At 35.4% G+C, this 15984-nt stretch overlaps 3 protein-coding genes and 1 pseudogene across 3 annotated transcripts in view; 1 reads left to right on the top strand and 3 right to left on the bottom strand.

The window, feature by feature from the left end:
* The window catches only part of LOC18103316 (cytochrome P450 72A397), a 138832-nt gene that overhangs the window by 100662 nt on the left and 22186 nt on the right, over nt 1–15984 (bottom strand). The window lies entirely within an intron of this gene.
* On the top strand, nt 751–6249 carry LOC18103305 (solanesyl diphosphate synthase 2, chloroplastic-like; annotated as a pseudogene).
* On the bottom strand, nt 7157–10637 carry LOC18103304 (cytochrome P450 72A397). The gene is made up of 5 exons (XM_006377619.3): nt 10289–10637; nt 9156–9370; nt 8764–9014; nt 8238–8625; nt 7157–7815 (listed from the first exon to the last, which is right to left on the bottom strand). The coding sequence occupies exons 1-5, from the start codon at nt 10563–10565 to the stop codon at nt 7390–7392; spliced, it is 1557 nt and encodes a 518-aa protein (XP_006377681.2). The 5' UTR covers nt 10566–10637; the 3' UTR covers nt 7157–7389.
* The window catches only part of LOC18103298 (cytochrome P450 72A15), a 52022-nt gene continuing 43194 nt past the window's right edge, over nt 7157–15984 (bottom strand). The window contains exon 6 of the mRNA XM_052445283.1: nt 7157–7342. The gene's annotated coding sequence lies outside the window, so the exon portion shown is untranslated. The remainder of the gene's footprint in view (nt 7343–15984) is intronic.

The raw sequence follows: 15984 nt of genomic DNA, 5'->3' as shown, positions 1-15984 counted from the left end.
GGCTTTGTTTTTGGTTTGGTTTATTGGGAGATCCAACCTCCTTTATACCCTGGGATAACTCTGGGATAACTCTTACCCGTCACATATAAACATTTTAGAGTTTACGTAATATCATTGGAGCACCGTGCTGTGGCTGAAGAGTTATGACTGTGCGAGGAGCATGAATATACGACGGAGAGAGCTCAAAAGAGTAGCGCTGTAAAACCATTGCCAAAGCCATTTTTGCTTCAATCAAAGCAAAGTTCTGTCCAACGCATATTCGAGGACCCCATCCAAATGGAAGGAATGAGACTTGACTCTTTGTTGCCTTTGAAACACCTTCAGCAAACCTCCCTGGTATGAACTCAGAGGCATCATCACCCCATAGTTCATGATCTTGGTGAAGGAGGATTGTTGGCACCGAGACCTGCACTCCGGCAGGTAATAGCAAATTTCCAAGCTTTATTTCTTCATGAACATCTCGATTAAGCATAATTACCGGCGGGTATATCCTAAGAACTTCATACGATGGAAAGTAAACGAATCCAACTTAAATTGGGTAAATTTTTGGTTGTATATTGTCCTAATTCCAAGAAATTTGCTTTGACAATAATATTGCAGAAAACTTGGTGTGTGGCCAAGCCATCGTCGGATCAAGCAACTTTACTAGCGAATATCAATTACGCATGCTCTCACGTGGATTGCCAGATTCTACAAAAGGGTTACCCTTGCTTTTCTCCAGATAGTCTCATAAGCCATGCATCAATAGCCATGAATCTGTACTACCAATGTAAGGGAAGGAACCGCTGGAATTGTGATTTCAGGGACTCTGGCCTCATTGTCAAGACTGGTCCAAGTAAGGACTACTACATGTATGATGCATGGCAACAATGAAGACATTTTCATGTCATGCTTACGACAATTTTGTGTCAATTTGCAGGCTATAGCAACTGCATCTATGCCTAAGCCTTGGTCCAGGAAGTAATTCCTGGCAACTTGTCTGCTGGAAATATATTGCTGCAAGGAAGCAGAAGAGTTGGTCTGACATACATTCTTGCCTAATTTTGTCAGGCCTCATTTAATTGCTGATCTCCCGATAAAGGATCCAAAATTGAATTGCAAGCTCCCAGCAAACTTACACCTCAAAAGCCCAAAACATAAACTATGATAGAAGTGCGCGAGAGTGTGGGAATTCGGATGTAAAGTAGCAACCAGCAAGTGTTGTTTGATTCAGGATCAGAACTCAGAAGAACCACCAGGTTAGGTCCTCCTATACATCTATTTCGTAATCCGAATCTAACTACTTTGTGAAGACAAGTTAGAGGCCTTGATGTGCCTTGAAAACATTCAGCTTAAGATTAAGAAAAGGCTAAAACTGCTTAGTATTTTATTGTAGATTGAAACAGTGAGTTTTATTTTTTATTTTTATGTTCTTCAAGATTTTTTTGTATAATTTTTGGTAATTATTTTTTTTTTAATTTTATTCTTAAATATTATGTTTAGTGATATTTGAAAAAAAAAAATATTTGTTTCAATTAACTTAGGATTTCTTGTGTGGTCTCTATTGTTTCACAATTTGGTAGAGTAAACTTTGATTTTATTGTTTAAAAATAATTTAATCTTTAGGGACCAACTCGAAAGACAAAAGCAAGTTTTTTTTTTTTTTTACTATACAAGAAGAACGGGTTTTAACAATTAGGGGCTTGAATTTTTTTTATTTTTATGTTTTGGTCCCTTTAGTTTAATATTTTTAATTTTGATATAAAAAATTAATTTATTTATATTTTAATCTCTAGATTTAAAGAATAAAAAAAATTAACAGAAATAACACAAGATAAAGAAACTGAACGGTTGTTTAGTAATCAAAATGATAGTTTTGGTTTTCATGAGTTATTTTGAAGGATTTGTTTAATATATTTTGATGTATTTTTAAATAAAAAATATTTTATAAAATAATCTCTACTCTATATTTTTAACACTCCAATTATTTTGTTTTTCAAATTACTTTTATTTAAAAATATATTAAAATAATATATTTTTTATTTTTTAAAATTCATATAAAACATCAAACTAATTTAAAAACAATAAAACAAAAATTAATTAAAATTAATTAAAAAAAAACACTTTCAACACTTTCAAATTACTCTATTTGTTTCTCAAGGCTGTTAGTTATATGGCAAATTGAGCAATATTTTCTATCTGGGTATTTTAAGTGGATAGCGAATGATTGTTTCTTTTTAGCTTTCTTGGGGTGTTGCTATTGAGAATGATGTAAATGACTTGCCGTAATCTTGATTTTGGAAGGGCTAAACTTCATTTGGTGGCTTGTAGCTTCTCCTCTAGTGATTCAATAGATAGGTATTCGGTGAGGAATTATGCAAAGTCAGTTTCTAAGAGTTGTAACAGAGATTATGGTTTCAGGAGAATGGTTTGTTGCCGGCGAGATATTGCTAGGTGTCGAGTTTCTTCAACAAAAACCCCTTAGACTTTACTTGCAAGTACATTTTTTTTTGCACTTTTTATTTTAATTTGGATTTTATGTTTTGCTAACTGTTTTTGATATTCATGTTTTTTCCTTGTATTGATAGTAGTTGTATTTGCCTTTCGTATTTATGTTTAAAATTGCTTTTTAGGATATCTTAGAGTATTAGTTTCGTGTCTTATTGATGCTGAATGTATTTGTATTCGACGGAACAATTTGAATTTGTTAGATTACAGTTTAGTGTCTGTATCCAACAGAAATAATATCAGTGACCACAGTTTAGTGCTTTCCTAATTCGTTAAGATTTTGGTGATTCCATTTACTAAACATAACATTTAAGTGCTTGGTCTCCATCAATAAAGCACCTGCCATTGATGTAATATGTTGTAATGCCTGAAATGTTGGTATTTTTGTTCATTTTTGGCTTGATACAGGAGTTGCTGAAGGTCCCACAGGACTTCTGAATTTGAAGAAAGAGTCAAGAGAACCAGTTTCATTAACAAATTTGTTTGAAGTGGTTGCTGATGATCTTCTGAATCTTAAGAAAAATCTTCGGTCTGTGAGTGCTCTTTTTAGATATTTGTTGTTGAGTAGTTAATACATGTTAGATATCGTGTAGTTAGACATATGCTAGGACGTAGTTATTGCATACTGTTGAGTTCTTCCATGCCAATAATGATAGATGCTGAATTTTCATATCGTGCTTTATGTAAGTTGATGGTGTTTTATGATTCGTTGATTCTTGGAATACGAATGTGGTTTTGCTTCAAAATGCCATCTTGAATTGTTGTGTTAGTCTGTGGCTGTGGTAGTTATCCTTGTATGTAATTTATTTTGCTGGGAATCAGCTCTTCTTCCTTAGTCTCTTCCTTGAGAATTTGGTTCCTGGCTCAAGTGCATGCTCATTCATCTTCATTCCATTGAAAGATGCATTATGATTTATCTGAATGTTAGGATGAATAGTTAATGTTTGCTTGTAGTAGAATATGTCCTAGTAGATCAATGAAGAATGAACTTTTACCAATATATTAACTAGTGGTTAGCTGATAGACCACTACAAATGTTCTGAGTTGATATCAGTTGGCATAGTGGTAGTGCGTAAAAATTTAAATTGAGCACTGATTCTGTACTTTAGTACAAGTAAACAAGGTTATTTTGGCACAAGATGAGTTCACAAAAGAGGGCCACTGCATAAAAACTTTTACCTGCTTCCATGTTCTACTTGTTTGTTTTCTATTATTTGTTACCCTCTATATTGATGAATCATGTACCTTTTTGCACTGGATCAGAATAGTTTGTCTTGTTCTTTATATCCAGCTTTTTATATTTCTGATGAAGATGCCCTGGTAGATTGATGCTGCAGAAAATATGGTTTTGATGTCTGCAGCTGAGCAGATATTTGGTGCTGGTGGGAAGAGAATGCGACCAGCTCTGGTCTTTCTACTGTCAAGAGCCACGGTGGAAGTAGTCGGGTTGAAGGAAGTTTTATCCAGTATTTTAAGGGCTTTTTATGGTGCTGAATGGAATAGAAAAAGTATATTGCATTTCTGCTTTGCAGGGATCTTACAACTGAACATCAGCGTTTAGCGGAGATTATTGAGATGATCCACACTGCAAGTTTAATACATGATGATTTATTGGATGAAAGTGGCATGCGAAGAGGTAGGATTTTGAATTTCACATCAAAGCAACTTGAAAAATCTCATTAATGTCACTGCATCATTCACCAACATATGCTTATTGAATAAACCCAAGTTATTTTAAAACTTACAGTGTACAAGGATCTAATGTTAGTCACCAACGCCCACTTACAGTTTGCATGCTCTGTACTTAGTATTTGTAAAGTGCTGAGGTCTTTGTAGCTGTGGAATGGTAACAGACAACAACCTCTATTTGGTTATTGTAATATGCTTACAGATATTCTTGTACAGTTTGCTTGATGGAAAGAATACTCAATCCGGTTATCAGCATTATAATCTGTATTGGATAAGGTCATGTCTTACTACAACTAGAAGATCACTTCATAGAACATAAATCATGGTTCTGCTCCCTACATTAGCTTCATTTGGAGAATTTCTAAATGAGTATTTCTAGACATATGCAAAGATTTAAATATAAAATCTCCATGAAATGTATCCAAGGATTATAAGTTTTAATTCCATTTGCCCTGTTTAGAGTTTTGCAGAACCAGTCCAAGGCTGAAAAGAGAAGGGTTCTAATAGATGGATGTCCAACAGGCTCGCATATTAGTCAACCTATCTGTGAGATGAAAATTATGATTATCGTGAAGCCAACTTTGATTATTTGGACTTGTTCATTGCCCTAGAATCCTATTTCCCTTTAGAACGGCAACTGAATTTATCTATTATTCTTCCAAGCACGGATTGTGAAGAAATCTTTGGTTGAATGGGCTTGTGCACTGTATTGTATGAAGATCCAATGAAATATGTATCCTTTCTTTCTTAAAAGCCTATAAACTTGTGGGAATCTGAAGAGATACATCACTTTATCAGAGAGTATGTCATAGATGAGTGAGATCTTAAGCCACACATCACTACTTATCAGTCAGTATGTCATAGATGAGTGATAGCTGAAGCCTTCTTTCAATGTAAATCACTACGCTAGAGCCTATTGACTGGAGATAAGCTTGAATGTGCACATCCAAAGTGATGTAATACACTACTTTCACTGTTAAAATAATTGCTCCCTAAGCAGAGATAAAAAACTGAAGGAAATATACTAAGAAGTAATCATAATCACTGGTACTGACCGCACCATCATCGGATCTCATACTTGTCGCATCAAGTAGAGTAGCTAAACTGAAATATCTATTACTAACTTTATTGCATTTTCATTTTGTTTTTTGTTTCTAATTTAATTTCAGGCCTACTGCAAGGCCTTCTCTGACTTTCAGTTCACTGCTGCTAATTTGCAGGGAAGGAAACTGTTCATCAACACTATGGTACAAGGGTAGCAGTACTGGCTGGGGGAGTTTATGTTTGCTCAATCGTCATGGTACCTAGCGAATCTTGAAAATATTGAACTCATTAAGCTTATCAGCTCGGTAGGTCTGCAACTCCATTCTGTATATCCGAGTATATATAGTCCAGTGTCTGATATAACCTTGGAGTTTTTGCACTATGCTATATATTATCTAATTTTAAAAAATTGTAACTGAAGTTGATTTACAATTATTCTCGCTCAATGGCAGGTTATTAAGGATTTTCCAAGTGGTGAAATAGAGCAGGAATCTAGCTTGTTCGACTGTGATCTTGAGCTTACTACAAGACAGCCTCCTTAATTGCTGCTAGTACCAAAGGAGCTGCTATTTTTAGTGGGGTGGACAGTAATGTATGCGTTCTAATCTATGAATATGGTAAGAATCTTGGTCTATCCTTCCAAGTTGTGGATGACATATTAGATTTTACACAGTCAGCAGAGCTGCCGGGGAAGCCAGCTGGCAGTGACCTGGCAAAGGGGAACCTGACTGCTCCAGTAATATTTGCTCTAGAGCAATCACCAAAACTAAGAGAAATAATCGAGACCGAGTTCCGTGTGAGTGTTTCTCTTGATGAAGCTACTGAGTTGGTTATGGACTGTGGTGGCATTGAAAGGGCACAGGAATTGGCAAAAGAGAGAGCTGATCTTGCAATTCAGAATCTCAGAAGTCTTCCTCGGGGATCCTATCAACCAGCTCTCGAGGAAATGGTGCTGTGCAATCTCGAACGGGTTCATTAGTACAATACATCTTGTTGTACAAGTTATTCGTTGATCAAAAACCAATAATTTACAAGCCTCTATGGGTGCCAGGATTGTTTTCTGCATTTCAGACAAGCTCTGCAGAAGAGAAGCTGCTGGAGACTCATTCTATATTTCTTCCAAGCCATTGAGCTGTGATGTCAGCTAATTATACATATATTCAGTTACTACCCTTTTTCTTTACTCCTTTTTATGCTCGGTTAATTGTGTATTTTCTTACACTAGCTATCTAACCCTGAACTCTTGGTAGAAGAGAGAGAAAAAAACCAACTAGTGACAATTCAGTTACATGTATTTTCTTACAATAGCTATCTAACCCTAAACACTTGGTGGGAGAGAGAGAGAAAAAAAACTAATATTGTATGCCATTACACACCACATTAAATGGGAGAGAACACAATAGCATATCTTCTTACAAAAGCACATCCAAGAAGATGGTGAAATGTCATCATTGCATGAATAACATGCACATATTTCATCTATTATTTTTTCACGTATACTTACAACATACTAACAATTTTTCTGATTAAAAAATTAAAAACTCAAAAAAATACTAAAATACTCTTATGACCTTGATAATTATTAAAAAAACCTGTATAAAAATACAAAAATAGCCTTAAATACAAACTTGATTTTTTGTCTTAGAGCCAAAAATATACTTTTACTACATATGAATAATGGAAAAACAAAAAAAACCCTTATCTAATAACCCAACAATTTTTGATTTCAAGGTAAAGAAATATTTTTGCTGTCTAAAAATTTATAAAAAATCAAAAAATTAAAAAAACCTTTAGTCAACAGTTCTAATTTTTGTTGATTCCAGGAGTAAAAGAGTTCTTTTACTGTTAAAAAAAAAAAATCAACACCCCCAAATAATCTTTTAATAATCAATGAACTAGTAGAAAAGATCAAAACACCCTTTTTTTTTTCCACTCATATGCAAATATGTAATTTTATTATATTAATTTATCGTAAACTGTGTCTAAGATTACAGTAAAACAACCCACGGTACTATAATGTTGTGATTAATATGACAAATATGTCATTGGACAATATAACATAATTTGCACATATTATAAACTAGAGGTTTTCTTTTTGGTTTGGTTTATTGGGAGATCCAACCTACTTTTATACCCTGGGATAACTCTTATCCGTCACATATAAACATTTTAGAGTTTACGTAATATCATTGGAGCACCGTGCTGTGGCTGAAGAGTTATGACTGTGCGAGGAGCATGAATATACGACGGAGAGAGCTCAAAAGAGTAGCGCTGTAAAACCATTGCCAAAGCCATTTTTGCTTCAATCAAAGCAAAGTTTTGTCCAACGCATATTCGAGGACCCCATCCAAATGGAAGGAATGAGACTTGACTCTTTGTTGCCTTTGAAACACCTTCAGCAAACCTCTCTGGTTTGAACTCAGAGGCATCATCACCCCATAGTTCATGGTCTTGGTGAAGGAGGATTGTTGGCAACGAGACCTGCACTCCGGCAGGTAATAGCAAATTTCCAAGCTTTATTTCTTCATGAACATCTCGATTAAGCGTAATTACTGGCGGGTATAACCTAAGAACTTCATACAAAATCATGGTAACCTGTAACATGCATCAAAAGAGAAAATGGTACTACATGGTAAGAATCCATGAGAAAGGTGACATGCGATCCACTTAGATAAAATAAAATATCGCATATATAGAGATCATTTGCATGCCATTTCAACTTGCTAAATTGAGAATCTTTATGTTGATCCAAGAACTAGTAAATCTCATTCTTAATGTATATAGATGTCACCTCCTAGCTTGCTTGCGTACTCGTCTGTTGGTTGCTTTTCCTCGTCATTTTGGCCGATTAATAATTCAACGAAAGAAAACATGAACTTTTTTTTTCTGCTATCTTACTTTTTCTTCAAAGGATACTTAAGCTTGCATTTTAAATGCAAGAATGCTCTGTGTTCTTAACAATAATAAGACAATATTGATGTAGAAGAATTCAGTTGCAAATTCAGAGAAATACTCACAACTTTAAGGTGATTTAGCCCATCGAAATCTGGTTTTTTGTTACCAAAGACTTGCACAACCTCTTCTCTTGCGCGTGCTTGCCAATTCGGATACTGAGCCAATAAAATCATGGTCCAGGTAAGAAGAACTAAGGTTGTTTCTTGTCCAGCAAAGTAGAATATTTTACATTCGTCAATCACATCTTCAATGCTCATTCCGACGCTCTTGGTATTTCCATGCTCTTGTATTTCTCTAAAATTGGATTCCAGAAGTAAACCCAACAAGTCTTTCTTTGCATCTTCACCAGCACTCATTGCTTTCTCTCTTTTGTTGATGAGAGCATTAAGAGAAGCTTTTATTTCTTTGTCAATAGCTTTTAGCCTTCTATTAGATGGGATCGGCAGAAACCTACAAGCAATTCATGAACATGTTGTCAAGAGATTTGGATTTGTTCTGCTTCTTACTTTTAAGATATATCTCGTTGAACAAGGACTAACTTGAAGGAACTGAATTGTAATGTCCAGCAAAAACAGAATAAAGAGTTACCTGTACCCTGGTATGACAATAGCTTTTATTATAACATGAGCTGTAAGATTGGTAAGTTCCTTGAGGAGATCAAATATTCTTTTTCCTTCTTCGTAATTACTTCCAAACGACGTTCGAGAAATAGCATCACAAGTTAAGCCTTGAAGATCAGGCCAGACATCCAATTCACATGGCCCCTCGTCTACAGAGACCAGCTTCTCCCACTTGTTAATCATCCCACTACAACTTTCGTAAAACGCAGGTATCATAAGCTGTAACAAGCAAAGAGAACATATCATCATCGAAAGTTCTATATTACAGCTATATGAGAGCACAACATGCATGCTACTCATTCAAGGCAATCGAACAGCATGGACGCTTGTAGGCAAATAAGTTGAGACTATCATGATCACCTTTAGCTTCTCTTGATGGAATGCTGGGTTGATTATCTTTCTATGTTTAGCCCATTTTTCACCCTCGTGACTTGCAAGTCCACATACTATAAGTTTCAACAGCGGGTGCGAGGGCTTCTTATATTCATTTATCTTCATGAATACGTCCCTTATCTGATCAGGGTTCATGATGTTCACTCTTGGTTTCGGCCCAATCCACATAAATGAATTCTTACCTGCATCGTCAGAGGAAGCATACTTATTAATCAAATATATATATATATATATATATATATATATATATATATATTCTTCTGTTGAGGGAAATGCACGAGGCTCAAATTGAGATATGAACAAAAGAAATCCAGACCCAGAAAAAATTTAAGGTAAAATTCTTGTAACTAAAAATAATAACAACCTCTAGCCAACGTAAAAATATTTTTAATTTTTTTCAAGAATATTTTTGAAACGTAAAAATAAACATAATACTAAGTTCTTTTATTTATATTTATACAACCTCTAGCCAACTAATAACAAGTTCAATACTGACTTGGAAACCAATGTTTTCAACTGTTAGTAATTAGTACTGTTCTGTCCAGTAGGAAACCAACACTACCAAGAGATCAAATACGCATACCATGAATATTGAAAATTAATACCCACTTGGTCTGTTTTAAAAATATTATAACTCTCTAAAACTATAATTAAGAAGTAATTAATTTAATCTATATATTTTTCTCCCATTGATAGAAAACTAGGTTTGAGGCGAGAGTAGTCCACAAGAGCACTATAAAATGAAATAAAATAAGAAATCGGCTGAAACATTCGGCCAGCACAGTGCAGCACTAACCAATGGAACATGGCGTTCTGATTCCCAATGATACCAATGGAAAATTAATTTGTTTTTGTATTCGTAAAAGATAATATCTTATCAATTAAAATAAACCAATGATAACAGAGTTTTACTGAGAAACGGTGAACAAAAGTTGTTCGACATAAATAAAATTCATCATGATCAACTGGTTTTAATTTCTCAATCATTGGCGCCTTATAGAAACAAAAGGAATTTCTTCATAAATCGGAGAAATATTTAACTAGCAAGAAAAATCATCTTTTCTACGAGAGAGATAATAAAGGGTTGCGTGTTGAAATACCATAATCCTTGACCAGTTGATGGAGGAAGGGCATGACACGAGGTAGAAGAGCGTCTGATAAACCAATGGGTTTGGTCCTTGCTTCTTTCATCATATCTGAACTTTCTTTCCAGTCTCCGAACAAAAGCCTGTAAGGCTTGCCTGCAAAACCTTGTTGTCTCAAGCACCTCTCGACCTTCTTCGGCCGAAACCAAACCCAGTTCAAAACTCTCCATGCCCATCTTACCACTGCAACATAAACAATGGAGACTAGAATTGAAGTGACTGTCACTGTCATTTTTACACTAAGAAATAAATCCAGAAATGGATCAGAGAGCGAGAGATAAGGGGGCAGGTGATGTGCGCAGAGACCAATTAAATATTATTGCCTTCAAACATTTCTTTCCAAGCAAGTTTCAATGATTCTAGAAGGGGGTGGGTGATATTTTTTTTTTGTTCGTGTAGCAGAAAAGTCAATTCTGAATGGCCATCTCCATATCTTGTTTGCGAGTGTTTGGAACTTTCAAGTTGTTGGATTCACATAAAATATTTTCTTTAAATTAAAAATATGAAAAGTAATTTAAAAAAACGAAGTCCAAGTTTTTTCCCTGATAAAATAAATAAATAAATGGTTGAAGAGCCATTTAAGTTAGATGATACTTTCATTTTTTTTTCCTTGATGATCACATGGTTTGACATTTAAAGCATGATTATGCTTTGTTCGAAGAAGTTAAATAAGTCATTGTAGATTAAAATTCTGGTTGTTTTTTTTTTCTTTTTAAGGACATGCACAAAAGAGGAAAGAAAACAAAAAAATAAATAAGGAAAAGGATTGTTACTAAGGTTGTATATTCCGTTTCGTTTCATCCGGAATGATCGAAACATTCCATACCAATTCAAAAAACAGAACAAAACAGAACAAATTTCATCTCATTTTAAATCTCGGTCCGTTCTGGATTTTTCGGCTAAATTCCGCCCGGAATGTTCCGGTTTCATTCCACATGTTCCGTTCCGCTCTTGAAAAGTCATTGAATCAAATTGAACCTTGTTCAATTTAATTAATTAAATCACCCAATTATAAAAAACTCTTTTTCATTACTATTTTCAATAATAATGATATTGATAATAATATTGAAAATTATTATTACTATTTTCATTAACAATGATATTAATTTTTTAAAATTAGATTTATCACTAATATATATGGTTTATATTCATGTTGTTTTTTTCATATTTATACTTTGTAGGAATTTGAGCAAAACAAGATATGCTTTAGATTCCATTAGCCTTGATAACATTGACCTAACTTTATATTTAAAATATTTGTGTTAAAACATTTTACTTTCATAATATTTTGATATTTTGTTTAAGTTGAATTACTTTAAGTTAAAGATCTATTTAATCTTGACTATTTAGAAATATTTTAAATTTTGAAATTATATTTGTTTGGCATTGTGTTTGTATTGCATAATTTATATTAATTTATCTTGAATTTGAATTATGTTTGTTAAATATATATATATAGTACAACCCCGAAACGGCACGCCGAAACACTCCGAAACTGAAACATTCCATTCCAATTGAAAAAACGAAACACCTACCGAAACGGAATTGACAACCTTGATTGTTAGAGCCACATTATAGCTACGCCATCATCAATGCCATGGAAAAGAGCTACTACCGAGGCAATTCTAGCCATGGACATCCATCATTGTAGCTTAAAGAAAGTTGCACATGCTATTCAATTGCAAATGGCCCCAAAAGAATTGGATGAGTTGAAAATTCAATTACAGGAGCTCTTAGACAAAAGGTTCATACGACCAAACAACTCACATCGGGGGGCACCCGTATTATTTGTGAAGAAGAAAGATGGAATGTTGAGGTTTTGCATAGATTACCGTCAGCTGAATAAAGTGACGATAAAGAACAGATATCCGCTTCCGCGAATAGATGATTTGTTCAATCAGTTGAAGGGTGCTCATGTATTCTCAAAGATTGATTTAAGATCAGGATACTACCAGATGCGAATCAAAGGGCAAGATGTGCCAAAAACTACCTTCAGAACTCGCTACGGACACTTCGAGTTCTTGGTGCTACCCTTTGGATTAACTAATGCTCCAACATTTTTTATGGATTTAATGAACCGAGTATTCCGACCATACCTTGATAAGTTTGTTGTCGTATTCATTGATGACATCTTGGTTTACTCCAAATCCTATGAGGAGCATGAACAGCACCTGAGACAGACACTACAGACTCTGAGGAGCCGCCAGCTGTATGCCATGTTGGATAAATGTGACTTCTAGTTAAAAGAAGTTACCTTTTTAGGGCATGTAGTGTCTTTAGAAGGCATTTTTGTGGACCCTCAGAAGGTGGAAGCAGTTCTGAGATGGGAAAGGCCTACTACGGTAACTGAAATTTGTAGTTTTCTCGGATTGGCAGGGTATTATAGAAGGTTTATCGAAAGGTTTTCAACAATAGCAACTCCATTGACACGACTCACCAGGAAGAACATAAGATGGGAGTGGTCAAAGGAGTGCGATGAGAGCTTTCAAGAATTGAAGAGAAGGCTTACTACTGCCCTCGTACTAATCCTTCCATCCGGAACAGAAGGCTATGTAGTTTACAGTGATGCCTCAAGAAAAGGACTGGGTTGTGTCCTAATGCAGCATGGAAAAGTAGTTGCATATGCATCCAGACAACTAAAGACTCATGAAATCAACTACACAGTTCATGACTTAGAATTGGCAGCAGTAGTTTTTGCCTTACGAGTATGGAGGCACTACTTATACAGATCCCAAGTTCAAATTTTCACGGATCATAAGAGCCTTAAATATCTGATGTCGTAGAAGGAGTTGAACATGCAACAATGGAGATGGGTAGAATTAATTAAAGATTACGACTGTATTATAGATTATCATCCAGGAAAAGCGAATGTAGTCGCGGATGCTCTCAGCCGTAAAGACAAGGCAATTAGGGGTGGACCAACGATTTAGAATGAGAAAACCATGAGTGAGCTAAAGAGATTGGGGGCATTATTAAATGTGAGTCCGGAAGGATCCTTAATGGCTCAATTAAGGGTGAGATATCAAGAGCAAATATTAGAGGCACAACAGCTTGATGATGAAGTGTCAAAAGTAAGAATCAAACTAGAATCGGGGGGTGAAACTCTTTTTAGAATGGGTGATGATGGAATAGTGATGTTAGGGCGACGTATGTATGTGCCTGAAAACAAAGTCCTTAAACAAATGTTACTACGAGAGGCCCACAAGTCTAAGTTCGTTGTACATCCAGGTAGTAACAACATGTACCAGGATCTAAAACAGTACTAGTGGTGGCCAAATATGAGAAAAGAAGTGGCTGGCCACGTGGCAAAATATAGTATTTGCCAGCAAGTAAAAGTAGAACACCGAAAGCCGGCAGGGCTGTTACAACCGTTACCAATCCCTGAGTGGAAGTGGGAGATGATCACAATGGACTTTGTGTCGGGACTACCTAGAGGAAAGAGGGGAAATGATGCAATCTGGGTCATTGTGGATCGACTAACTAAGTTTGCCCTTTTCCTACCAGTAAAGATGACAGATCCAGTTGACAAGTTGGCTAAGATGTATGTGAACGAAGTTGTGAGGCTTCATGGAGTTCCAATATCAATTGTTTCAGACCGAGACCCAAGATTTACTTCACGTCTCTAGCCGAGCATACAACGTGCCTTGGGAACAAATTTGAGTGTCAGTACTGCCTTTCATCCGCAGACTGATGGCCAATCTGAGAGAGTTATTTAGATTTTAGAGGATTTACTAAGGGCATGTGCTTTGGAATTTAGTGGAAACTAGGAGGAGCACCTGTCACTAGTGGAATTCACGTATAGCAACAGTTATCAGTCAACAATTGGAATGGCGCCATTTGAAGCTCTTTATGGCAGAAAGTGTAGGACACCTTTGTGCTGGGAAGAAGTTGGGGACAGAAAGCTGTATAGGGCAGAATAGTACAAATCACTACTGAAAAAGTGAGGATTATCAAGGATCGAATGAAGGTGGCTCAGGATAGACAGAAGAAGTATGCAGATATTAGAAGAAGACCACTTGAATTTTGTCCTGGAGATAAAATATTCTTGAAGGTAGCTCCATGGAAGCACATGCTGAGATTCGGCATGAAGGGGAAGTTAGCTCTGAGGTTCATCGGACCATTTGAAATCCAAAAATGTATCGGACCTGTATCATATGAAATAAACTTGCCCTCACAATTGGCCAAAGTTCACAATGTATTCCATGTTTCTTTGCTGCGAAAAACCAATGTAGACCCTTCGAGAGTGTTACCTCAAGTGCCAGTGGAGGTAAAAGAAGACTTAACACTTGAGGTGAGACCAATAAAGATTCTCGATTGGGGCAAGAAAGAACTTCATAATAAGAAAGTTTCCATCATCAGAGTCTTATGGCGAAGCTCACAAATCGAGGAAGAGACATGGGAGAGAGAATAAAAAATGAGACGAAAATTCCTTAACTTGTTTATAAACTTAGGTACATTACTCAAATTTCGAGGATGAAATTTCTATTAGGAGGGGAAAATGTAAACCCTGAAAAAAAAATTAAAAATAAATAAAGGTTGCTTAAATTGAAAACTAACTACATGAGAAATAAAAGTGAAGAAATTGATGCGTATGATTAAATAAAAGACAGGAATTCAAAAATTTAAAGGAAATGAGGCCTAAATTCAAATAAGGGAAAATATAGAGTATAAATACTCTCTCCTCACCAAAAATCTGCAGGGAACCATAAGGAGAGAAAATATGGAGTTTTATACCCATTCTTGCAAAATCAAGAGAGAAACACTAAAATTTCAAGAACTATCCAAGATTAAGGGTTTATAGATGGGATAAACACTTGTGAGCAAGGGATTAACAAGAAATTGAACAAGAAGAAAAGAAAGGAGGGAGTTGAAGATCAAAATCTTAATTCGTACCGGGTAATGTGTTCTAAACATGATCTTAAACATTCATTTCAAATTCGATAATGAATTAGTGCCTTGATACTGAATTATAAGTTAGGGTTCTTAGACATGAATTGGGGAAAAAGTACTTATTGTTAAAATTAAGTTAATTTATGTGTGTGGTATGTGGTTTATGAAAGTATTGTATGAAGGGGAGGGGGAGACGAATCTTGACAAACTTGTCTCCTGACTTTCGGTGAGATTTTGGGTAGGAGGATGAGGGAATTAGGATTAGATTTCTCATAAAAACTGTAGATTTGGATGTTAGCTAACCAAGGAAACTGATCTTGCTCAATTTGGAGATGTAGAACTCCAGTTATAGGTTACCAACCGAGATTGAGTCGTGACTGATTCTATAGGGTAGTAGGACTGTTGGGTTGATGAGCAATTTTGACTATTTTGGAGGCATAACTGGGTTCTCCTTCCTTTAGAGAACTTGTAGCCTCGTCTCTTAGCTTTCCAACGAGATCAATCTCACTTAAAATGGAGTTCTAGAACTCTAGATATAGTTAAAAATCTGATGAGTGTTCAAACAACAATGGTTAGACATCAATCGTTGGACAACAACAGTTCAAGCAGCAACGGTTGGACAACAACCGTTGGACAATAACAATTCAAAGTTAGACAGTAACAATAGACTTTCATGTGAATATTATATGTAAGAATATAAAATAATTGAGTCACACAAACACTTGCACATTGAGATACTAACTTTGAAAATATACCTGATA

Source organism: Populus trichocarpa, chromosome 11 (genome assembly GCF_000002775.5).
Source record: "Populus trichocarpa isolate Nisqually-1 chromosome 11, P.trichocarpa_v4.1, whole genome shotgun sequence".
Classification (NCBI taxonomy): Eukaryota; Viridiplantae; Streptophyta; class Magnoliopsida; order Malpighiales; family Salicaceae; genus Populus; species Populus trichocarpa.
This window is presented reverse-complemented; position numbering and strand designations above follow the sequence as displayed.